The sequence below is a fragment of the Hippopotamus amphibius genome, chromosome 3, assembly GCF_030028045.1.
Source record: "Hippopotamus amphibius kiboko isolate mHipAmp2 chromosome 3, mHipAmp2.hap2, whole genome shotgun sequence".
NCBI classification, from domain to species: Eukaryota; Metazoa; Chordata; class Mammalia; order Artiodactyla; family Hippopotamidae; genus Hippopotamus; species Hippopotamus amphibius.
Genome location: NC_080188.1, coordinates 64,372,416 through 64,399,697, shown reverse-complemented (window position 1 = coordinate 64,399,697; position 27,282 = coordinate 64,372,416). Strand labels below are relative to the sequence as shown.

The following is a 27,282-nucleotide window of genomic DNA, read 5'->3' as shown; positions in this document are numbered from 1 at the left end:
ATTCATATTTCTAATTCTCAGTCAATTTTAATCCACTCTTTAATTTGTTTTTTAAATTGATGTCACTATTTGGAAGAAAACATGGAATTTCCATTATCATGGCTGCTGCTAGTAGTGATAAGTAAATGGGGCACTGTTCAAAGAAACACAACCACAGAATATCACGTATCACATGAGGTATACCAACATTACTTACTTATATTTAGAGTTGTTTAGTATGTCATACCAACTTTGTCCTCAGAGCACTTTACATAAATGTATCTTAAAAATACCATGCCTTGTATGCCATATTCAATTCACTTTACAACTTGTTACCAACCACTATATAGCATTAGCTACTACTTTTTAGCAATATTTTATACCGCCAGAGCATCTTATACCTCACAAGATACACGAACAGATGTGTGTATTAAAGATTCAGAAACTATACACATATGCACTCTATAACATCCACAAAAAGCGTTAATGAGATTTTAAAACTGGCCTACATTTAATCATGTACCTTAGCTCTTCTACTGATATATAATCATATTCAGCCAGTTATGTAACTTCACCAGATTCTAATGCCCTGTTTTTAACAGAAAGACAATTAAGAGAATATAGAGGTAATATGGCCACTCAATTTAAAATGTATAAAGACAATCTAAAAATCGCATGTAGAAAGTGGCTTGTTAATTAACCCTTTACTGTATACAAAGGCTATGACAATGTGGTTTGTAGGCTTCAGGGAAGTAAATAACAATTGCTGAAATGATCCACAAATGAAGAAAGAAAACTGCGAAGTACTTACTACAGGCAAAATGCCGTTCTAAGACCTTTCACACATTTTCATATAATTCCTACCACAGCCAGCAAGGTAAGTACAATTATTCCCGTTTTTATAAGTGACTGAGGCTCAGATATAAGGTCTTAAGACTGAGCTGAGACTTTCGCTACTCCATATAACTGCTTTAATTAAATCTCTGATCTTTCTCCCACTTCTATGATCCATTATTTTCACTGCTGCCGTCTAAAAATAACATTACACATGCATAAACTTGCAAAACCAAAAAGCTGAGGCAAAATAAACCAAAAGTTTTAATCCTAAAGTTCTTAGGAAGGCATTCAAGGTACTTCAGCAATTGACCCAACCTATCATCTCCTATCACAGTCTGCTTCCTGTCCATACTTATCAAATGCACCATGTTTTTTTCATAGTCCTATGCCTTTGCTCGTAATATTCTTGCAGCCTATAACAGTCTCTGTTTCCATCATGTATGTGACATTTCTCAACCAGAAATATATGCATCTTTTTTGATTTCTCATGGAACTTCGCCACGTTATGTATTTTATTCTACCTTGAAGCACAGTTGTACACATATTCTGGCCTATCAACTATCACCCTCTTATCACACATAGTAGTTTATTTATATGTGAGTTGCCCAACTAATTATTAATTTGAATAATTAGCTGTGTGACCTCAGACAATTTACTTAACCTCCACGAACCTCAATGTCCTCATCTGTAAAATGAGGACAATGGTGTTTGTTCATTCATATGTATGAAATATTTAGAACAGTACCTTAATGAGTTTGCCCTATATAAGTATGGACAATTTGTACACTATTAACAGCTGAAATTTGTGACCAAAGAAATTCATTGTTTGATGTCAACTAGCTCATCTCCTTATCCAACTTTGATTTTAGCATTTGTAAAGTTCTGAAAGAAGGACATTTAAGTTTTTAAGTATAAAAACATTTTTTTAAAAAGAAAACAAGATTTTACAACTTTTCTAAGTAGTTTTATAAGGGCAAATACATACACATTATCATAATGGATTCCTGGAGACTACAACATAAGCTCATCCCTCCAAGCAAAGTATCACTTCATCCTGAAATTTTACTACATATACAGTGAAATGAGGGTTATAAATCAACGTAGGACTTTTGGGAAGAGACAAGATTATTCACTGGTCTTTACCATTTCTCCATACAATTTGGGAACTCTTTTTGCATGCTCTCTGAACATTCTGCCAATCATACAAAAAAATTAAGCTTGTTTTACAGTTACAGGACATTCACACAGTTCAACATCTGGATCTCCTCTTCTTTCTCTCTTTGCATCAGACAACTTTACAACTTTGATCCTTTAGCTCTTGGCATCTACCTCAGGGTTGTAATAGCGACTTTATGAGAGAAGGAAGCTGTAGACCACACTGAGCTGGGAGACAGCAGCCTTATTATAACATGCACCAAGAAGCGGATTGAGCAGTAGTAACATACAGAGTGCCTATTTGGAAAAAGCAGAAATATTTAGTGTGTTCTTTAGAGAGTTTTCACTCCAAAACGAGGACATGATGGCTAAGAACTACAAAAGCAAACTTAATAATCAAATCTGGCAGTTTCATTTCTCAAAAATCATAAATATAGCAATCACAGAAAATAATGATTAGAAGTGAAAGTTTACTCAGTTACTGTAGAATAGATCCAACACCTTGCATAGGTCTTCTCATAGACTGAGAAGAGCAGATGGTGAAAGCAGTAAAAATTCCAGTGGAAACTATGACTAATTATTATTTAATTTATGAGGCTTGTCTTAAAGATAAGGTCTCAGTTAAATGACAGCAACTCAGCACTTCGCAAAGACAAATTTAATCTTATGACCTATAGTGTGTAAAGTAGGATGGTAGGTTACTTAAGAATAAATGAGATGCTTTCTAGTGGAATACATTTACCAATAGAATACAAATTTTTGGTTTCCAGGTCAGTGCTTACTTCTGCAAATGCTAAGTCTTGTATTGATAGAAAGAGAAATATGTGGATGGATGCTTTAGTACTTTTCCACTCAGCCCAATGCATACTTCTATTTCAAATTTAAAACACTGATGAGCAGGCATATAACTTTCTAGGCCATTATCTGATTTCATGTCCAAGTATTTATTTCCATTACAAAATGACAATAATTTACATGGAATAACAGTAAAAAAAAGTATAATTGCTCTCACTTCAAAATACCTTATTAACTTTGGCAATTTCTCATTCATAGAAGACTGTGCTTTTGAAAGTGATTGAATATATATTGTGCATCCCTATATTCTGTGTGACATATTTGGACCAAGAGACAGCTGTAGTCCAGGAAGCTGTAAGTGGCAGGGCACAGAGGCTTGGGGCCCTGGGAAGAAAGAATGCAGAGAAACTGAGATGAAAAAGGAAGCTAAAATGCAACCCACAAGAAGTGAGGATTCACTGACTATTCCTTTGCACCACCCTAGCTGGGGGAAAACAAAGATCTTTCCAAATTGAAAGGAAAGATTTCTCAAAACAGAGAATATCAGTGTGCCAGGTACTATTCTCAGTGTTTTTCATGCAATAACTCAGCTGCTTCTTCCAAAAAATGTATGAGTCCTAGAGTGTTATTTCCCCCATATTACAATACAGAAACGGAGGCACTGAGAATTTGTTCAAGGTCATAGAACAGGAGAGAGTTGAAACTGAGATTTAAACAAGAAATCTGACTCTAAACAAAGCCTCATCTCCTTCCCATTCAGGTATGCCATATAGAAGCAGGATTTCCTAGCATATACAGAAAAAAGCATTCATCAAGACCATAGTCAATGCAAAGTTAAAGTCATCATGTAATAATCAAATACATCAATTATATTTAAACTACTACCTAGAATCATTTAAAAAAGACTCTTAGGTCATTTGCAGAGTGTTTCTGACTTACAAGCAAAGAGTAAGATGTGAGTTTCTACTTGCCACCACATTCTGCTCTGGGCTTAACAGTGTTTTTATCTCTTTTCTTTCGAAGTGAATTTTAATGAGCCCTTAATTGTCAAAGGACTTCATAAATATTCATTAAACATTAAGAGAAGTTGTGTCTCCTTTCCCTAAAAGCTGAAAGAGAAAACAATTAAGACTCCAAAGTAGAGCAGGCATGATGAAAGTCTAAGTGGAATTGTAAACATTTGGTATTGTATTAGATGTTTATCCAAATGGTTCCTATCATTAGAACACTTAAGAAAATTCTTAGTGTGGAGATACTTTTATTTTTGCCTTTATAAGAAGTCCTCCACAGTACCACCTCTGTTGGAGATATTTTCATTTTTATCACTCATCCAAGCTAAATGATCCAAAACATTTCACTAACTATGATGCCTTCTGCACCACTGAACAGTAAAATGGTTATGATGTTGGGAGAAAGTGATTTTGATCTAAATCAACAGGGCAGGTCCAGCTATTATGAAAGTGCCACAAACCTTTTTCATTAAATAAAAAAAAAAAAGTTTTCACACTGGATTTGAGTTTTCAAAGAAAGAATTCACCAAAGCGTTGCATTTTACATCAATCCTACACAGCTGCCAGGGAATATTATCATACAGATTGACTTCTCCTAATGAAGCCATAGCCTCAAATATTTCCCTGTTGCCAAAAGGTGGGAGATGTTCGCAAGATATCATGGCCATGCTGGTGTTCCCAAGGTCAGCCTAGGAAATGCAAACGGCCTGGCAAGTCAAATATTAACTCCATGAGAACAAATCTCTCCAAAACCCACCACATCTGATTCACTGAATCAGTCTGAAAAAAAGGTAACTGTAAGAAAGGGGAAGTATGTTTTGCTCTTTTCAGGTTTACAGCAATGATTTTTTTCCCTTTTCTCTTAAAGCTTTTGTTCCTTCAACCAAGACACCTCTCAAAAGTCTCTCAATTGTGGAAGTAACCAATTTGTCATTATCACATAACCAGAAATAAAAGATACATCAGTTAAATTCGGAGAAAATAAGACATAAATATTGAGACAATGAACATGCTTATTTAATGGAGTCCCTAGTTCTGTCATTTCCCAAATGAGCCAAATACAGAATCCTCATTCCTTCAGATGTTTTATTAAATTTTTTATTAAAAAATAATCAGATAATTTTCATTCTGTATTTGACTAAAATATGTAAATAATTCAAATACAGTTATTAAATTCTTATCATTATTTCCACAGGTACTTTGTATTTTTCACTGCCTAAAGTTTGGACGGAATTGGGGGCAGATGAGATGGGGAGAGGGGGCACATCTGTAATGACTACTTAATAAGCTATGCTTTCTGGCTAAATAATTACATATTATGTTTATAAATACTCTCTTTTTAAATTAAAAAAATAAAATCAAAACTTTGTTTACCTACAATATCCAGTAAGTACATAAACATGTTATACTACCTGAATTCAGAAACACATGGCACAAAACAGTGGGCCACAAATATGATGCAGGAATAGAAAAATACAACTCGAGGGCAAAAAACGCTGAAGAAAATTTTTTCTTGTGGTATCCACTAGATACATCATAATTTTCTTTAACAGACTAAGTTTTTCTTGGTTCATTATTTTATGATTATGCTATCGCCTTCCAGATGAATATGTATTGGGATATAAACAAATTTAAAAAAAGAATAAAAATGAAAATAAGTATATGGTTTTCTAAATGTCTGTTTAATAATTTAAAGTTCAGAGTAAAAAAACTCAATTTTTAGTCCCATGTAGTTAGCTTCAATATACATGAAAAACGTCTTGGTGAAGAATGTAAACACTAAAAACTTGTATTTTTTCTTGATTTTATAGTATTTTATTTTGGTCTCATTAAGCACTACCTGACACCTGTTCTCAACTTCTTTAGATACTCAAAATATCTTACCAGATCTCTGCTAAATCTACAGAACTATGCCTAAAATGCTTATCAACTGAATGAATTTGAATAGACTTAAAAATTGTGATGATTAATTTTATGTGCCAACATGACTGGATCATGGGTACCCAGATATTTGGTTAAACATCATTCTGGTGTTTCTGGGAGGGTGTCTGGGATGCGTTTACAATTTACATTAATAAACTGTGTAAAACAGACTGCCCTCCCTGATGCAAATGGGCCCACCTCATCAGTTGACGGTCTGAATAGAACAAAAAGGCTGACTCTCCCCCAAATAAGAGGGAATTCCTCCTGCCTGATGCCTTCAAGCTGGGACGTCACATTTTTCTCGCCTTCACACTCCAACTGAAACATCAGCTCTTCCTGGGTCTCAAACTTGCTGACCTCTGGACTGGAACTACACCATTGGCTCTACTGAGTCTCCAGCTTTCTGACTGCAGATGTATGGACTTGTCAGCCTCCTTAATCATGTGAGCCAGTCTCTTATGAAAAAATATGTGTACATATATTTCCTATTGGTTCTATTTCTAATTCAGTTATTCTTGGTTTTCAGAGTTTCCTAAAATACTCAAGCTTCTTTTAATATAAAAGTTTCTTTTAATTACATCTGAATTATCTTGGGCCCTTGAACTGTGGTTCTTAGAATTTCTTCCATCTCATAAAAAGTTATAATTTCACTGTCAGCAATATAGTTTAGATCTCATGCGTGTATTCAGAATCCATGGTCTATTGATGGCAGTTCAGGCAGTGTAGCCCCTAATGCCTCTGTGCTCAATGCAAGCTAAGACTATGAGATCATTCATAGTCTTAGTGAAATATAAAGTGTCAACATGAGATCAAACGGCAAGGACTGAATTCAAATAACAAGTCAAAGATTTCACCCAAAGCTAAGGTGCAGTCACCAACTACAAAATGATCACTGCTCAGAAACAGTGATTTTGGTTTCGTTTTTATAAACTACTTTGGCAGTATCTTTCCCATCTCTATCCTCTATTGGCTCAGAGATTCGTATATAGTAATCTCTTCCAACTTGTGTTGCCCTTGAGAAATCAAATTGTTAAATAAATGTCTAGGTTGAAGACCAGCTCAAGATGCTCAACTCTCCTCTACTAAAAAAGGTAATAAAAATCACCAGAGGTATGAAAGCTACTGGCAAAAATCTAAGCTTCAAAATACATGAAAAATATGTTGGTGGAGAACACAATCACTTACAATTTATATTATTAAACAGATACACACATACCAGAAATCTTACTTGAAACATTTAGACATTTTTCATCATATGCATTCTGGATGTTTTACTAAAGAACGTACTCATTTCTGGTGACTAAAGAAAAAAAATGTACTTCAACATGTTTCCAATAAAATAAGATGGCTGTGAAAGTAAAAAGTAGAGTTTGAGGCTAGCCAGGGCAAGCTAAAGGTAAATTCTTTGTACTCTAGAGGTACTTAGACACTTCATCCTAAGATAAATGCCTTTTTCATTCGTTCAAAATGCACCAACAAAAATGAATCAGACATTTGTTTCTTTTCTCTTTTTTAAGGTTTTCTCTTTCAAACTTTAAAAAAAAAAAAAAGAGCCTAGGAAAGGAAAAGTGGCAACAGTTAAGAATCCCTACGGTCCTACAGGAACACGGAGTAATATATGGGTTTTCCTTGTTTGATTTTGTAAGGCCTAACTCAAGGCACTTTTCTGAGCTCTAGTCCTTTACACTCAGCTAACTATGGGGTCTCCATCATTTCACGCTGAGATGTCTTGCTAACACACCATCTCAACATATTGAAATCTGAAGTCATCCCTCGGCCATCCTGAAGACCCTCCAGCCTATCCTTGTTCTTTCTACACCTGCCCTGTCTTCAGCATCTCTCCGATGAACATACCCACCATCCACCCAGCTGCCAAAGAGAAACCTAAGAATCTTCCTGATGTCTCCCTCTCTCATAGCCATTATGCTTAATCCATCAACAACACAATCATTTTAATCTTCTAAATGTTTCTGTTATCCTTCCTTAACCCTCTACTGATACTGTTAAAAGATGCTACAGGTAGCCCTCATCATTTCTTACCTGGTTGTCTACAATAAGCTCCTAATCTCTGCTCTCTAGCCCTACCTTCCTCTAACCATCTTATATTACACCCATAATTACATTTTCTAAAATACACATTCATTTACTCGCTTAACTCAAAAATTATTTGGGAGCACCTATCAGGTACCAGGCTCTGTTGTAGGTCCAAGGATGAAGCAGTGGAAAGAAAAAGACACAAGTCCCTGCCTGACAAAGGCTACAGTTACTGGAGAAAAGAGATGAGAAGCAAAACAAACATGAAGGCATATTAATTATGTAAAGTGTGACGGACAGAAATAAAGCAGGGAAGGGAGATAGAAGATGTTGGGAGCGGTGTTTATTTTAAAGAGGAGGTCAGAACTTCCTCACTGAGGACGTCATTTCTGGGAAGGGAAAGGTGAAGACAGTGAGCTAGGGAGTGGAATTGTTCAGAGAGAAGAAACAGCACGCCAAGAGCCCGGAGGTGGGAGTGCACCTGGGGTCCTTGAGGAGCAACAGGCACCAGTTTGTCCAGCAAGAGGAACAGTAGTAGGAGGTGAGGTTTGAGAAGAAAGAGGGACAGATCCTAGAGGGCCTCATGGGAACTTCCTCCCTGGCTGCTGTGCCGAGGATAAAATATAAGGACATACATAAAGGCAGAGAGCAATTAGTAGATGACTGCAGTAACGTGGGCAGGCATTGATTATGGTTTGAACGTGGGCAGTAGTGGTGGAGGTGATGAGAAGTGGTCAGAGTATGTTCATCGGAGTGATACTGAAGACAGGGCAGGTGAAGAACAAGGATAGGCTGGAGGGTCTTCAGGAAGGCAGACGGATGACTTCAGATTTCAATATGTTGAGAACAGATTTTACAGCACAGGGAACTGTTCTTAATGCTCTGTGGTGACCTAAATGGGAAGGAAATCCAGAAAGCAGGGATATATGTGTACGTACAGCTGATTCACTCAGCTTATTTCCAAAGTCACATAAGTAATGAGCAGCAGGGCAGCGATGAAAATTCAGTTATTTTGATTCCCATCAGAATAGCCTCCTGCCTTTTCCCAAAGAGTTAACTCTTAGACAAGATCTGAGTAAAATATGCTCTAGGGTATTTACAGAGTTAGATCATTAAAGAGTAAAAATGCTTACTGCATTTTTTTTTTATTGAAGTATAGTTGATTTACAATGTTTCCGGTGTATAACAAAGTGATTCAGTTCATATATATATATGTCTGTGTATGTATATTTCTTTTTTCAGATTCTTTTCCATTATAGGTTATTACAAGATATTGAATATATAGTTCCCTGTCCTATACAGCAGGTCTGTATTGTTTATCTATTTGATATATTAGTAGTGTGTATATTATAATTCTAAATTCCAAATTTATCCTTTCCCTCCTGCTTCCCCCCTCCCATCTTACTGCATTTTAATACCAACATTACATTTAACATAAAAATAAGACCATCTGGAAGTAAAATCACTGTAGTGAATCTTAAAAGACCCTTAAGAAGAGGGGTGGTATAATCAGATCTGTGCAGTCAGCCCCATGCCACACTTACAGGTAAAAGATCTTTACAACATGGTGTCTATTAGTTACAGGACTAAATGACATATCTGGTTAATGCTGTCCATGCAGGGCAGAGACCAGCAAACTTCTCATAGGGCTTTCCTGGCTTCATTCCATTTTAATTCTGATGGGAAAATGTGAGCACATTAGTTTTAGATTCAATATAGGTTTCTGTTGGGTAAACTTTTTGGCCAACTAGATTTTCTGAACCTAGTCCTTTTCACTTGGAACAAATGTGCTATTCCAGAAGATGCCAACACATCATGTGTTACTGATGCATAACAAGATTAAGAGGAAAAATGAAAACATTTAAAATGCAAAACATACTTGGGGAAAAAATTACACAGTGAAGTGACCTGGGAAATGCCCTTGGACATTTTCAAAAAATTATTTGGAGAATGTTTGCAGGATTTAGGAGTACACCTAGGTCCTATTAAAACTGCAAAATTTTTAAGGGAACAAAACGGCATACAAAAGAAAGAGTCATTTTATAATTTATAGTGAATAAAATCACTTAAGTTTGAAACTTCCAAAATTCTATTGTCTTTAAACAACTCATATTTAATTATAAGAAACTACAAACTAATATACACTTCTGAAACGTATGGATTAAATTACATCGCTAGAAGTGGTGGCATTTTTATATTTTCCTACACTAAAATTCCTTTACTAGAAAAATAAGGCAGAAGAGACTCCACTATCTAACTAAAACACTAATCATTCCATAACTCTGCTCACAAATCTTCCGTGAATTTCCATTGCCTGTGGGATAAAGTTCAAGCTTACTCACCAAGCAACATAATTTAGTCCAGAGTTCTCAAACTTTAGCCGCACATCGGCATCACCTGGAGGGCTTGTTAAAACACAGTTTTCTGGACTCACTCCCTGGAGTTTTTGATTCAGTAGATCTGGGTTGGAACACAAGAATTTATATTCCCAACAGGTTTCCATGTCATGCTGATGCAGGGACCACAATTTGAAAACCACTATCTAGTCACAATCTAGCTTTGATGTGCCCTTCAGCTCCCCACACAAACTTCTGGCTCCACAAATCTCTTATCCTTTGCTTTTGTGTAAACTATTCTAATCACTCTTATGTTTATAGGTTCTAGAGTTAAATCAAAGAACTCTTACTTAACCTGCACTCTGCAGGGCAACTGTATTTCAACTGTATCTGATCGCTGTCACAACCACAATCCAGCTTATCCTGAATCAGCCTCAGCATCACTTGTTATTAATGCTCTGATGCATAAACCTCAAGGACCTGGGGTCATTTTCCCGTCCTAATGATGGCCATGGCCCTGAGTGGGAGAGGCATGAAACAATATTCTGGGAAAAAACGTTTTTGTTATGACTATGAGCGTCTCCTATCTGAGAAGGGCTTGTCAGTACGGGCAATTGCCCAACTACTCTACAGGAAAGGCATTTCTGCTAAAAGGACAAGTAGAAAAGCAGTGGGTGCCTCTGACTCAGGAAAGAGCCTTCCTAGCTATACCCGTGCTCGCTGGCCCCAAGACAATCTTTTAATCTGTGTAGGGAGAGTTCGTGATAAAGATTCACAGGCAAATTAACAGATTCCCACAAGGCCCAGATGTAGAATTATGAACAGCAGCTGTCCCAAGAAGATATCTTTTCCCCTTAATTGAACAAACAGGGTTGCAGGTGGGCTACTCTGCTAAGTTTTTAACAAAGGAAAAATGATCTGCTTTTAACCAGAACTAATGGTAACTCGTAATCACAAGGAATTTTTCTCATAAACCAGCTACTAAAATGACAAAGCTGCCTCACTGAAATTCTGACTTCAGAAGTAAAATGCTATTATAATTGACAGCAGAAAACGCAAGTAACAGTCAGTACAGGAGCTCTAATTCAGTATTTCATTTGTAGAGAATATTTTCTGGAACCAAGTCTTCAATTATTAGAGGAAAGGAAAACCCATAATGCTTTTGCGCTGAAAGGGGTGGGGTAGGGGTGTGGGTATGTACTGTTTTGTTTTTGGTTATTCCTGGTATTATATAAAATTCTACAAATATACCCCCCAAAAAGAGAATACTTGGTTCTCACAACTCATTTTTATAAAGCCTTAAGGGATTTTTTATCAAGGAATAAAATATTATAGAATAAAGCCAAATGAGGACCAACCCCTTCTCCTCCCATATTCCCCACTATCCAAAATTGGCTACTAATCTACTCCTATGAATATTTTAGGAGCTTTATAGAAATATAATTTACATGCCATAAAACTGACCCATTTAACATGTTCAATTCAATCCTTTTTAGCATATGTATGGAGATCTGCAATCATAGCCCAATATAATTTTAGAACATTTTCATAACCCCCCAAACAAGCCCCATAACCATTAGTAGCCACACACACCCCCCCCCCCCCGCCATTCTTGCCCCCAGCCTCCTACCCCAGGCAACTTGGGGCTACTCATCTGCTTTCTGTCTATAGTTTTACCTTCTAGACTTTTCACATAAATGGAATAAGACATGTGGTCTTTGCATATGGCTTGTTTCATGTAGCATAATGTTTTCAAAGTATATTCGTGTTATAGCATGTATCAGTACTTCATTCTTTTTATTGCCAAAGAATATTCTATTACATAGATATACAACACGTTGTTTACCCATTCATCGGCTGATGGACATTTGAATTTGTTCCAGTTATTGGCTATTGTGAATAACGCTGCTGTGAACATTGTGTAGACGGTGTGGGGAACATTAGGTTCTCATCTCTCTTGGGTAGATACTGAAGAGTGAAACTTCTGGGGCATATGGTAACTGAACGCTTAACATTGTGAGGAACTGCCAGACTGTTTTCCAAAGTGGCTACACACCAGTATTTCCAGAAGTAGTGTATGAGGGTTCCAATTCCCCCACATCCCTACCAACACTGGTTATTGTCTCTTTCTGTAGCCATTCTAGTGGGTGAACTAGTATCTTGTGGTTTTGATTTGAATTTCACTGATAGCTAATGATGTTGAGCATCTCTTCGCGTGATCACTGGTCATCTGTATATATTCTCTGGAGAAAGGTCTGCCCAAATCCTTGACCATTTTTAAAAGGGGTTATCTTTTTATTATTGATTTTGAAGAGTTCTTTGTATAAGTGAACTCAAGTCTATTATCAGATATATGATTTGCAAATGTATTTTCCCATTCTGTGGGCTCTTTTTTCACTTTCTTCATAATGTATTTTTTTATTTGATGATCCATTTTATTATTTACTATTTTATTGTTGCTTGTGCTTCTGCCATCATATGTAAGAAACTACTGTTTAACTTTCTGACTATTTCTATATAATTACTATCTAGACCTAAAAATCATATATGAATTTTCAATATGGTTGAAACAACTTAGGTTTCAACTAACAGTGGTCAAGGGTTCCCATTTCTCCACATCTCTTTCAAGACTTGATAATTTCAGACTTATTTTGCCTATTTCTTCACTCTTAGTAGCTTATATTACTTTAACTTGCATCTCTCTATTTATTTAGTTTCTTTTCCTGTATTTCCATCTTCTCTGTTAATGGCCTGTTCGTGTCATCTGACTCTTTTTTTTTTCTTTCATTTTTGAAGACATCTCTTTATATACAATTGATATTAAATATTTCTCAGTTACATCTTGCAACATGCTTTCCAAGTATGTGAGCCATCCTTTTGCTTGTTATCTGCTTTGTTGAACGATTATTAATTTTACTGTTAAGAAATTCTAAAATAATTTCTTTATGTTCTGTGGTTTTGCATCTTTTTTTTAACTTTAAGCTATACAAATATTCTACTCTAAGAGATGTTGTATTGTACAGCTACTAATGGAATAGACACAAGAACCAAGCTGTCTTGGTTTGAATCTAGAGTCTACCATGTATTACTTTGTAATCTGAAACAAATTATTTAACTTCTCTGAACCTTTTTCCTCATTTGTAGGATACGGTGAATAAAAGCACCTGTCTCATGCTGTGTGACATTTAAGTGAGTTAGTGAATTGTTTAGAACAATACATAGAACATCGGCTATTATTATTTTCTTCTAAACATTTTCACTTTTTGAATTTTACTTTTAACTTTCAGATACACCTGGAAGATGATTTTTATACATGGTATGAGGTGAGGTTTTCTAACAGTCCACTTTTCCCCACTTATCTCCAATGGCCTGTCTGACACATTATTTCCTTATATGTATGATTCTCTGTTTCACAAGTCTATGGCTACCCTAGGCCATAACCACACTATCTTACTATAGCTATTAAACTGTAAAACCACGGTAAGTTTTTACATCTAGAAGAGCAAGTATACCTAACTTGTTCTGTGCTTAACATATAAATGCAGGCATTTACAAGTGAAAGGATAACAGTGCTGACATTTGTATCCTTGGATTTGTGAATTATAAAATCCCAAATAAAATATGTCAGTTATTGTCTATTAATTAGTATTTAATGTAACTATAAGAATGTCACTTTCTTTTTAACCCCTAGACCATTCTGATTATTTTGTAAATAATAAGGTAATGATTCACTGAAAGCCACAGGAATAATAAACAAATAATCTAGACTAAGAAGTAAAACATCATAGAATTTTGGGGGGGATGGGTAATTTTGTTCATTTATCCTGTTAGTACAAATAGGTGATATGAAATCCTCAGCAGAAATTTAAAACTCCTTAAAAAGCAAATACAAAAATCAAAACAAAGCCCCAGAACAATGGACCAAGTATTCTCATTCAGTTTGCTAAATCACAGTGTGGATTCACAGTTACTGAAGAAATATTCAATGGAGAGGTAGAAAACAGGATAAACACCACAGAAATTTTACCAGGTAAAGACAGTTCATTAATTATTCTAAAACATTCTACAGCGACTGTTCAAAACCATCAAACCAAATGTGTAAATCCAAAGGATCCCTGTACAAATGATATCCTACAATGGGAAGGAACAATGACCTTGTAATTTTAGCATTAAGAAATAAATCTGGAGAGGTATGAGTACTCACTCTTAAGGTATAAAGCTGCATATCACATTTCTTATCTGCAGTCACAGCTACTCAGGATATTTTACAAGTAATCTCTTTAGATTAACATTTGCAGGAAATCTTAGGAAGAGGAAAAAGGGAAGGATGCTCCATTCTTGAAGGCAAGATGTAACATTTTTTCCCTAGAAAATAACTCAATTGTGTTCCTGATTTTGCCTTCTCCTCACCTCACTTGGTGAGTTACTGTGGCTCAGAAGAAACTGAATATAAGTTGCATTGCCCTGAGCACTAAATTATAACAGCCTAAATGTGGTTGAATATATGGTACTTTTTCACAAACTAGTATGTATTAGAGTAAATGGGAAAATCGAAGCAGAAGTTAACAGCTTTGAGTTTTATTCACACACTGGAATATTTCTTTGTGGTGGTGGTGGTGGTGTGTGTGTTTGTCATCTCTCTTAAGTAAAATGTTCATGTGGCAAAGACTCTGCCTTTCCAAACATTCCGCCTAAATATTTTAGCAATCCTAAAGGCACATTTAAATGTAATTCTTCAAAGAACAAGAACAAAAACTCTGGCATCCCAAGTTCTGGTTCTGCCACTAGAAATAATAGTGAGACTTTAGATAAGTCACCTAACAACTGTGTGCCCCTGTTTCCTCCCTTGTGAAAATGAGAAAACACAAGTAGATCATTAAAATTAACTAGCTCTTTCTCAAATAGGAGTGTAGGTGCCTGTAGCATTTATTTTTACTGGGCTTACTTTAGGTTGTGTAGATGTTTGTTTATATAACGGCACTTTATTTTCTGTTAAAGAAAACCCTCAGCTCCATCATCCCACACACAAACTACTTCCTCTCTTACTTGAAAGGAAATTCCTTTTCAAGGTTCACAGTACATTAGAGACAGCTGCATTGCTGAGCCTCCTCCAAAAACTTTAAAAAGCTGCAGATGTAGCCCATGCATGACATGGATCATGAAACAAGACAATCTCAAGCACTTGGACTGCCCCTTCTCTTACCCTCTTTTAATGTTATATTTTCTGGGGTGTTGCCTCCTTACTTAAGTGGGGTGTGTGTGTGTGTGTCTGTGTGTGTGTGTGTGTGTGTGTGAAATCAAGTTCCTGAGGGAATGCAGGAACTTTCCAAAGTGACTATCTTGAGTACTAATTTCCAAAGCAAGATAAGGTGAAAAGTACATTTCCAATTTAGTGACATTTCAACAACAGACAGTCACTACCCTATTAATTTCCCAAGAGGCAATCCTCACTTTGAACCACACATTCCCTGGGTATGTTTCCATATTGCCCTGGAATTCATAAGTGTTTGTCTGGAAAACTCAATTCTGGACCCAGAACCAGTAAAACAAAAATACTAAACTAGGTAAGAATTCTGGCATTGAACTTTTCCAGCAGAAGCAAAGAAGAGAGTTATGACTTGGTTTATTTCAGAATAGTCACCAAAACTGCCTATACAGCTACAAAGACAAACCACTTGCATTGGGAATAACATGTTGAATATAACCCAGAGTGCAGGGCTCAGGGGCATCCAAACAATGACATGGTGCTTTCTGAGGGTAGCTGACAGGGCCAAACTCTGAAAAGATTTCCAAGAGCCTACCAGGTGTCCAATGACAAGCTGGATACAAAAATTAATTAATATACCTGAGAAAGAGATGGGAAATTTGAGATTTACATTCTTGTTTCACCCTCCAAGAAATCCTTCACTCCAGATTTGGATTGTTTCAAGTAAATTAAGACTTAGGATCCCCTCTTCACCATTAGTGGCAATATTTTAATAATGCTAGGACGACTGTTTCATTAAACAAGTCATACTAACGTAATATTTTATGAAAGGACATCTAAAGCAGATATGCGGGTAAGATACTTTTGAAACAAATTCTGACAATTCCTTTTAAATACCATTAATAAAATAGGTTCTTCCCTTGGTCAGAAAAGGAGGTTACAGGTTCTGTCTGCAGGTAAAAAGAATGAACTGAAATTTATTAACTCTAATCCAGTGTGTACTGAATCCCTTGGGGTAGCTTAATCAACTGCAGCTTTCTGGGCTCAGCTCCCAAATACTTGGTTTAGTTGATTTGGGATTGAGTATAGGGAACTGCATCTTTAAAATGACCTATGGTGATTTTGATGTAGGAAATACATTGAACCATGCTGTGAGAAAAACTGCAGACTCCTTGTTTCTCAGATAGATCAATGCTGATTGCACACTGCTGATTGCACACTGCGAGTCAATTGACTCGCATTCAATAGCTGCTGCAGCAAGCCCTCACTCAGCTCACAGCAACATCTGCATAAAATCCTCAAGTCCCCCCAGTCAAAGCAGAAAGAGGTGGAAAATCACCTGATCCTGAATTCTGGTCTCTCCTGCCACACTGCACCAAGCTGCCACAAAGAAAACACACTGGCCAACTGCTATATTATTGTTGGCAAGCACCAAAATTTGCTCAAAACTTTTACAAATGAAACCCAGCTGCTTAAGCTCAATACCAGATGTCTTCTACAATGTGTGGCTTTGATAGATTAAATTGAGCATCAGAAAGAGATGAAATATATGAAAATCTAATTTGCAAGATGTTTGTCATTAAGTCTATTTAACAAAAAGACAGAAAATTTTTATATTTTTCACTATAAGAGGCTAAATAGGGTAGATTAACAATATTCGTAATAGCTATTAAAATGCATGTTTTGAATAAACTGTTTAGTGTATATTTTTAAAATCCAGTCTAAAAACAACCTCCAAAAATGCCTAAGAATGTCTTATGTCTGTAAAATCCTGTGATTTAGCGTGAGGGTCCTTTTCATTTAAACCCATTGCCCAATTTGAACACATTTTCACTCAGGGCATAGGAAATTAAATAGGAAATATTTAGTGATATTCTCCAATTTCAATAAACTGTAACAACACTATGAAAACATACATATAAAAAACGTATGTGGATAGGTACCATATATATAAGAAAGTATGGAAGTAAAAAGGCAATTTGTTTATTAGCAACCTCAATTAAGTGGCATCTACCCTTTTTCTGTTACCATGTCATGGTGAAACTTTTTTTTGTTTGTTTTCCAGGTCAGTGCACAGTTCTCAATAACTCAGCCGATTTCAGAGCCTGAGTTAAACTCGGAGCCACTGAAATATTCCTCCAATGAGCTGCTGCACATTCCCTAACTTAAATGAGCTAATAGTTAAGGGGCAAATACAGCATATTACTCTTACAACATTAACCTTTCTCTTTTTTCAAAACAGAAACATAAAAAGCATAATGGAATCTAAAAGCAATAAGCAATCGAGCATATTAACTCTAACCAAGACAAACGGTCCAGTTGAGATTTAGCCCCATAAAAAAAGTGCATCATCATTAAAAGTACACATGATTACGACTGGCAGGTTATTATTTTTTCAGATTAAAAAAATATTGTTTTAGTTTTCTTTTAGAGAAACCAAAATAAAGCTAAACATTTCAGCAAAGACATAGTTTGATCATGAATATTTTTACAAACATAATAACAGAAAGATAACTTCATGCAAAGTTTATAAAACAAACCTGGCCTCAGATTCTCTGATGCTGTATACTATTGGCCTTGGCATAGTTTATAGTTAAAGGAAAACAGAAATAACCATAAAAAATTTTAAGCTGCCTTATTATATTAAATGGTCTCAAACTTGGCTGATATCTTATTGATGCAGTTCTCACATCACAGAAATTCCAAAACTGATGCAAAACTGATGTAAGTCACTATTTCCTTACCTGTAAAACTCCCATTAAAATTGTGAAGATACCAAGACAAATATGGGGACATTATGTCCCCACATTATGACCACAGGATACTGTCAGGCAGTAAAAACCTATGCACCAAAACCAGTTTTCTGCATGTACTCAAGAGGTTTTTAAAAAGTGAATTCAATATGTACATTCATTCTCCTCTTGACTCCAGAAGGCATCAAAAGCATAGTTTCAGACACTCAAGTTCCCAGAATTTGATCAAATGAAAGATGTATACTGCTAGCCACAAACTTGCGGCCTTTTAGGGCTCATAATGTAAAATTTATGAGATGTTCTTTGTGAGACAATGTTTGCAACTACTGTTTCAAAAAAGCAGTAAAAGTTATATGCAACAATCTGACAAAATTAAACTCTGCCAAGAGATTACACTACTTGTTTCATATATTATTTTTTGTCACCACTTTGATATCTTGAATTTCTACAGCATCTTTTTCTTTAAAAGAGAAAAAAAAATCATACCCCTTCATTTACTATTAAAGTAATTCTGTGGAAACTACCGAAATATAGTACCATAATTTTGGTAGTAACATTTCCTGGATACCAGAGTTCATGTAAAAAATATTAAAGTTTTTTATAATTTTTCTACACATATAGCTAATAAGTCACTTAGTAGCCAAGAGGAATTCATTATAAATAAAGCAATACTAGAAGTATTCATATTGCTATTATTAATGACAGTAGCAGCTATATTACACGTTTTTGACTGTCAATCCAACCCAAAACCTCTTCTAGGAAAAAACACCCACTGCCCACAGTGTCTATTATTGCCTGGTGGCCACCCTGGTGTTAAGTGATTACACAGCCCACCTGGGTTACGTTCGACTACTGTCAGCAGTCACTCAAATTCTCTCTCCAAAGTTAAAAATAAGAAACAGTAAAACATTTATCAGTTAACTCTGAAGAACTAAGCAAAGAAAGGTCTTGGAATATCAGAAAACACAGACACTGTTTTGGGTCATGTGCAAAATAAAGAGTATATCTAAGGAGGTAGACTCCTCTATATGCCAAGCATGGTACCATGCACTGGGGATTCAGCAGTAAATAAAATGGATGTGGTTTTTCCTCTAAGATGCTGAGCTTCCAGCAGGCGAGTGACATGCATAGTGATGCATCATGATATGTACTTACACAAAAGAGAAATAAAACTTACAATGAAGGATTATATCAAGGGGATCTCATTTAATTTGGATTGTTAAGGAAAACTTAACTTAGTGACATTTAAGGAAGTGGATAAGCAGAGTAGAAAAGCTAAGAACTTTCCAGGCTGTGAAAACAGCATGTGTGAAACACCTGAGGAGGGGGGAGTTTGGATCATCAGGGACAGGAAAGGCCTTTGTGGCTTTGATGACCGCTGATCATTGAGATGAGCTGCAAAGGAGTCAGGGCCTCACTGATGCCAAGCCTGGACGGCCGTAGAAAGTCTGGATTTTACAATGCAAGGAGTGTCTGCTAAAGACTTTTAAAGAGAAAGAAGGGAAAGGACACATAGAGGGAAGAAGAAGGGCATGTCTTTTGGGTCCAACGAGGCCTGTGTTTCCTTTAGCTTTTCTTTATGTCTTCATTGAACTTCCTCCTCTACTTGTTTCTGTTCTTTTGCCCAAAATACCAACACTAACAATGTGTTTTTATACACGTTATTAATATGGAAGTTAACCAGATATGGAAGGAATATGATAGAGATGATATCAAGCAAGAAATCAATCCAAAAGCCACAGCTCCTACAGTGTTACACTAAAAGTGCTGGAGCCTAGAAATAAGAATGAGGTGATTCTGAGCCCATAGGCACAAAATCATACGTAGATATTTTAACATGAATAGCTCCACAAACGCACACACAGACACACACACGCAAAATTCATTATGATGGGCAGAGTAACTACTTTACAGATGGAAGAAAGTATAATAATCCAGACCAAAAGGGTCCATCTGAACCTAAAATGTAGAATAAGAAAGCTTGATAGACAATTTAGCTGATTTCAATCGTCAGTACTTTGTCTTAAAGATTTGCCCAATGTCCCAAGTGAATTCTAAAAATAGATACGCATTTGAAAAGTTAGAGGAAAAAACATATTCATAAATTTGTTCCTGGCACTTTTAAGTCAATAAAAGATTTGTAAAATGTTATTTCAGTTTCAATTGACTCACAGGCAGAAAAAAAAAACCCAAAAACAAAAGCTAATTTGAGTTACTCTGATCTTTCTAATATTATGATTCTCCGAGAAGCCTTGAAGTCTTTGTAATTTAAAGATTAAATTATGTAGGCACAGATACTGAGAGACACACATGCCTTATACACACGGTTGCCACCACTGCATATTTAAAGAGGATAACGTCTCATAACAAAAGGCAAAACCGAATAATTTGAGTTTGCACTCAACAGTTACGTGAATGTCTCTTATTCAATCTACTCTGCAGAACTTAAGCTGAGAACTATCATTTAGCCACTTTCCTTCCAGGTGAATTGCCACAGAGATCAAATGTCTTACATCTGTGATGCTCACCACAACATGCAGTTACTGCCCATTAACAGCCCGAGATTAATTGTTGGAAGTGCCACATAATAGCTGTAGTAGAAAACATTTTAAACACAGAACCACATTTATGCATTTAACAGCTGTGTGGGTCTAACAGTTCGGATTCTCACTATATTTTGCCATATGGTAACGAGGATCATTTTTCACTTAAAAATATTACCAACAGTTGATGCCCTATATCAATATTACCGTTTTAATTTTGAAACTACATATTCACAGCCATGTTTGTTATCCTCCTGTTACTGCATTTCCTATCTGCCTCAATTCTACTGAAAATACTTAATAGCAGATTTTTAAAAAATTTTAAATTAGTGTCAACCAGATCAAACACAAATATTACAATAGGAAACCTATGGAATATGACCTGGCAATGAAGAAGCAGGATATAAAATCTGGGTTATATAAAACTGCAGGGGCCACGGAGACTGGGAACCTGCTTTTGTTCACTGGGTTTAGGGAGTTTCCTGTTTTCCAAAAGAGCTAATTCCTACTTCCTATCTTGCCTTTCTTCCCGGGTACTCTGAGTTGATATAGAATTACTCCTAAAGACCAAAAGTTGGCTGCCAATTTTTATTTTAATCTGATTGCTGTAATAATCTATTACCATGATTTTATGGGGTGGGAGGGGGCACTGTGGAAATTTTGACCTATACATTTAACAAGAAGCTAAATAAAAATCTCGCCTTTCTAAATGCCAGAACATGAGGCCCTTCCATCTCAGGAAGGGCATACTGTTGCCACCAACATGATACAATGAACAGGAAGAGCCCTTTAGTTTTCAGGTCTGGCAATCTATCACCTTTATAAGCTCACTAAATCCCTTTGGCAGAACTTAAGAAGAACGGTAGTGACCAAAATGATGCCTAAATACCGTTTACACGCTGCACTATATTCACTAGGACTGACTGGAATTCTCTGTGTTCTGAGAATAAAGGGGCAGGGTAGCATCAACAGCTCAATCTTCAAAACACTGCATTTCAAGTAGAAATGAACACCACAGATTTTCACCATTACAGGCCATATTTTCTCTTTTAGGAGAAGGCAATTTCACATTTCATGATCCTGAGCTTTACAACACGCATTCCTGAAGCAACTACAATGTGCCAATAACACAAAGTTCAAAACCTACCAAGATGTACCCTAGCTTCCTTTTTTCTAAGCCTGTGTCTACTCAAGCAAAACATTTAAGATAAGATCTAAGCAGCCCTAAGATTTAGGCTGATGAATGGCCCCCCACATGGGCCACCCTAGCTACTCTGCTCTGAGTGTGAAGTGTTCTCCTTCCCACTTACTGTGACTTTGCAGAGCTTTGTACCATTAAGGTGGAAATGGAACATTGTACATATTCTTTCCTTATAGAACTTATAGGTTTCATATATTTAAGTAACGAAGTATTTGTATTAGCCTGCAGCACACACTTTCCAAATGTCTCAAGTTGTCACTTTGAAAGATTACTTTATTTAAGGGCTTAGAACATTAATCATGGCTTTGTCACTCACTTAAGAAGTCATGACCACTTCATCTGTCTACTTCATATTTATCTATCTTTGTGATAATCATTCTCACTGAAATTCATGCAGAATTAATGATCATAAAGCCCTACAAGTGGTCAATGATTATTTAGCTTCAATAGTCAAAGTTGCTTAATCTTGGTTGAGCTCATAGTCCCTGTCTACAGCACATTCTATTTTCATCCAGGCAAAATCAAAAACAAACAAACAAAACACGAAACTTATTTTATATAAGGTTATAGGTATGGAAATTCCTCAAAAAAAAAAAAAGGTAAAATTTCATTAGTGACAAATATAAATTGGGATTCAGTATGTTAACCACACTAAGATGAGCTACGGGATTCTTTTAAAATCTTGTCTCAATATACATTTCCAGATTGGCTGTCTCCTACTCCTGCACAGATTAACATTATTACTAATGATACTAATAACAGCAAAACCTCAGACAATACTATGCACCAGTCACCATTCTAAGTGCTTTACGTGTATTTACTCATTTAGTAATAAAATCAACCCTGTGGTTAGTTATTATTATGCCCACTTCACAGCTGAGAAAATCAAGGCACCAATAAGACACCTCATTTGAGTTTACACATCTAGTAAGCGGCAGAGCTAAGATTCAAACCCAGGCATTCTGGGTCCGGAGTTCATACTCTTAACCGCTATGCTATAGACTAAATTAATAGACACACACAGACCCACAAAGGCACTCACATGAAAGGGCTCTGGAACAGGGAGTTGAAAAGGTCATGCTTTGTAGAAGAAAGAAGTGAATGTCTCTGGGCTTCAACCTTCTCACTGCAACAGTAAATCAACTACACAATACTATTTTAAGGTGTATTCTAATTCTACCATTTATGATTCAAAGATTCAATCTGTAACATATTGCCTCTTTGCTTTTGACTGATGTAACTCAATAATTAATTCAGGTATTCATATGTTTCAAGCTAAAAGAAAACGAAAAGTTACCCTCAGGCAATCAAGAAATAGTGGTAACATGAGTAGAGGAATAAGGATTTCACTCATATATATCATGCTTTGAGTTTCCTGGAACATTCTTAAGAGCGTTTCCCTGGGGTCTTTCTATCTCTTCTAGACGGTACCAGATTATAACATTTTTTGGAAAATAAACTAGCAAACCAAGTAAATGAACTACATGTTGTTCCTTCATTGCAATACACAAAACTCCTTTGAGTTACACTTATCTATACCAGAAATTAAAAGCATTTTTCATGGAGCCAAGCCACAAAATACAATACTTAGTGTCATGAAATACTTTGAGATTACAAAAACATTACTCTTATAAGTGCCAATCAAAATACATGCCAATTGGTAATATATCTCAAATAAATAGTATTGACAAATTAGTTCTGTAAGATGCATTCACAGGTATATGAGGTTGAACTGTAAATGCATTTTGACATACATACTCCCTTTGTCACCTGGCTTAATTCTATAAAACCACTATTTCCTTATTTCCAACCTTGTGACTCCCTCGTTGCAAATCACTATCACAGATAATTGTTTCATATTCATTAAGTTATCTTTCTCCTAACTTGAAAACAGTTCACCTACTTTTATAATTGCTCTTTTAGTGAAAATAATTTTTTTTTAATTGCTATCCTTTTGTCAACTTCATACAAGAGTAATTCTTCTGGACAAAATGATCACTAAGCAAGCCCCTGTTCTTAAATATGGATCAACATCTGACATATTCACAAATTATAATTATTGCCATTATAAATATAGATTTAGTCAATGTAAATATAAATAAATTATATAAAAATTTATTTGTAGATAAATTTATATGTAAATCATAAAAATTACAATGAAATTCAAAGTTAATTAGCTAACCTATAAAAAAAACTAACAGTATTCAAACTAAAATCATCAAGTTTATGAGAATTGTCATTTTCGTAAATTCTTCACATATAAACTGTCACAGTATGTTGACAATCAACTTCATACTCAAAATTCCAAACTAGATTGCACGAATACTTAATTGCTAGAGAAAACAGAAAGCATTGCCATGAAAGTAGTAAAATTACAGAACAGTTGGAAGATGGGGGTTGGAAATGTTTAGCCACTGAACTTCTGCCCTGAACTTTCCCTTCTGTGATAAAAACCACAAAACCAGCCACTAACAGAGCCCCCTGTCAGCACTGTACTGTGGAGCACTGATCCTCTTACCCCTCGTGTGCATAGACGGAAGAATGAGCAAGGAAACGTGAAGCTGCCAGTTTAGTTCATCCAGCCAACCCATTGCAGCAGGAGAGCCGTCAATGGGACCCGCCTGTTTAAGCCTCCTGTTTCTTGCCTTTCCTTCTTTCACTGAGCCTCCTCTGCTGCCACGCTTGTCAGAGCTTCCGGCAAGCCTGCCAGCAAGCCCCAAACAGGACCGTGAAAGACAAGCCTGTTACAAACTGGTTCTGTCACCACGGAGACTTCAACTGATCACCTCGTGGGGAGGACAACAAAGGGCGGTAAGGACCCCGAGCCGGATTGTTTTCTTAAGAAAGGAGCCTGACCCAGCTGCCCACACAAGGGCCAGCACAGGCGGGACTTTGCTCTGCACTGGCCACTCCGAAGTCCCCACACCTCCTGGGCAGCTGTGGAGAGATTCCAAAGCGACACACACCTATACTTTGCTGACGTGCAATTATTTATTTCTTCTGCTAAGGTTTTTTTTTTTTTTTTTTTTTCTCCTCTGCTAAGGAATGTAACTCTTTGGGAATTGCAGAAAGACAAGGAGAAATAATCATTGCTAAAATGATAGAAATATTGCAACACATCAAAGTGTCATGTTATGGCATTTTCTCACACTGCATCAACATTCAAACAATGAGGCAAATGCCTTTGAATCAAGTGCACAGATACAAAAAAAGGGTCACAGGTAAAAGACATCTTTAATGAATATTTCAAGTTGAAATATTTCAGTTAAGCTACTCACTAATTAATTAATTTGAAATGAATACAGTTCGAAGTTTCCTATATAGAAAATAAAAAGGAGTACTGTGAACCAAACCAACTTTATTATGTGAATAAAACCAAGGTAAGTTATTCCATCTTTTAGATGTTAATAATAATTGTTCCTCAATGTAAACTATGAACATTTTGTAGTATTTTAATTTTCCATGATATTCGAGTGAACTTCTCCAATACTAAAGAACATTTTAAAGGGCTATTTGCTTTACTCTGGGAACTATCGATAATAAAAGTTTTAACGGCGAGAATACAGTAGAAACTAACACAACACTGTAAAACAACTATACCCCAATAAAAAAAAATTTTTTAAAGAACAGCAAGAAATATAAATGAATTGTCAGTGTGTGTAGAAACTCAAATGTCACCATAGACAGATACAAACAGAAGTACTTATTAAACCTAATCCATCTGCATAATAAAGGATTTATGAGTATCAGAGCAGAGACATGGTTCAGAGGTTATATCTAAGACAGCATCAGAATGTATTTCCTTGAAATTTTAAGAATTATTTTCTCGGGAAAAAAACCTCTGCTCTCTTCTTTTTAAGAGACACTCCCACCCCTCCACACAGACACCAGCACTTCCCATATACACTACCCTACGAGATGGCATTCAAATCTATCCTCCAGCTTAGAGTAGTTCAACAGTTGCTCTTTAGGATTTAACGAACACTGCTATCAATCCAACACCCTCAATTCAGTTTCATGAGATGGAATGTAACAGAAATATAGTATTTTTAACCACACAGAAAATTCTGGAAGATCCTAAGCTTAAACTACACATTTTGCTTTTCACAGAATCCATGCAACTGACTTGTCAGGAAAATACAAGTTGGGGGTGGTAAATGAGGTAGTCTTTCAGTATCATTTACCCGCATCCCTTTTAGCTAAGAAGGGAGGTGGAGGCATACTAAAAGGAGCAAGAGTGATCAGGAGCAGAGGCAACATGAGTGAACAGCAGACCAAAATCAAGCAGTAGACTCTCTCGTTCAAACCTTCTATATTCGGCTCAGAGCCACATCACAACATGGTTCCACTGCCAATTTGGAAGCTAGCCTTGAGCTCCGGGATGAGGAGTGAATGGCTGAAATGTGGGACAGCTCCCACTGCTCACATTTCCCCAATATGGGCACCAATAAATGCTTCAAAGCATAAAGAGAGAATAGTTGCTCTCTCCCCTGAATCCTAATTCAGTTCAAAGCTATCCATATCAGCAACCACGTCTAATCCTGTCCTACGTGCCAGCTGAGTAAATGCACTCCAGAAGCTTACAACCCCACAGGAAAAGCAATATATATGTGACAGAGAATGAAGCAAAAAGCATAAGCTATTTGAAGACGAACTGTTTTCAGATGGAATAAAGGTGGAAAATCAGAGTGAGGGATGGATCAGACTGGGCCAAAAATTGAAGGCAGAGCTGGATGCTGAAATATGAATTGAACTTACACACAGATAGAGAAGATGAAAAGAGAGGAAATTATATGAATAAGGATTAGAGGCAGGATTAAATATTTCATTTGGGCAATAGCATGAGAAGAAAAATCTTAGTGGAGCAGACAGTTCCTATTAGTAAATGGTTGGAGAGAAGCTAGACAGAGTGGAACCAGATTGTGCAGGACTCTGAATGCAGGTTACAGGGTTTAGACCATACATTAGATAAGTAACTAAAAGGCTTTTGAGCATGAACTGGCTTAATGAATTTTTCTTTAAAAAGGTTTAAGATTTCAGAATATAGGATGAGTCTCTGAACCTAAACTATTAACTATGTGAGTAGAAGTGAAAATTACAAGTGTTGAGGAGAGGTTTCCACTCAGTCAAACTTTTTGGTAATATAGATTTTTTTCACTTATACTAAGAAATTCAAGAGGTAGCCCTATTAATTCCCTTCATTTTGCCTTTATTGTTTAACATACGCTAGGTGCCAACAATGAAGGAGATGTTCTATAAAATACATAATTAGATTCCAGACAAACAGGCTCAAAAGATGTTTAAAAAACTCTCATAATGTAGGTCAGAAATCTGACTTAGCAAAAAAATCCATATGATATATCCCACCTTAAAGTACACACTAAATGAGGCTTCAAAGAAAGCTCTGAGAGAATATTAAAAGAAATGTCTCCATTCGAATATATACACATGAGAGGGTCAAGGAAAAAGAAAGACTACAGATAGTACTACCAATATGAGTATGACATGTC

General features: G+C 36.2%; 1 protein-coding gene across 4 annotated transcripts in view; it reads right to left on the bottom strand.

Moving 5' to 3' along the window:
• BMPR1B (bone morphogenetic protein receptor type 1B) overlaps positions 1 to 27,282 on the bottom strand; it is a 417,039-nt gene that overhangs the window by 80,216 nt on the left and 309,541 nt on the right. The window contains exon 1 of one of the 4 annotated variants that reach the window (XM_057725932.1): positions 24,291 to 24,406. The exons of the other annotated variants lie outside the window; for them this stretch is intronic. Coding sequence (XP_057581915.1) covers positions 24,291 to 24,363 — 73 coding nt within the window. The 5' untranslated portion in view covers positions 24,364 to 24,406. Of the gene's footprint in view, positions 1 to 24,290; positions 24,407 to 27,282 lie in introns of those variants that run through there. 4 annotated transcript variants of the gene reach the window in all.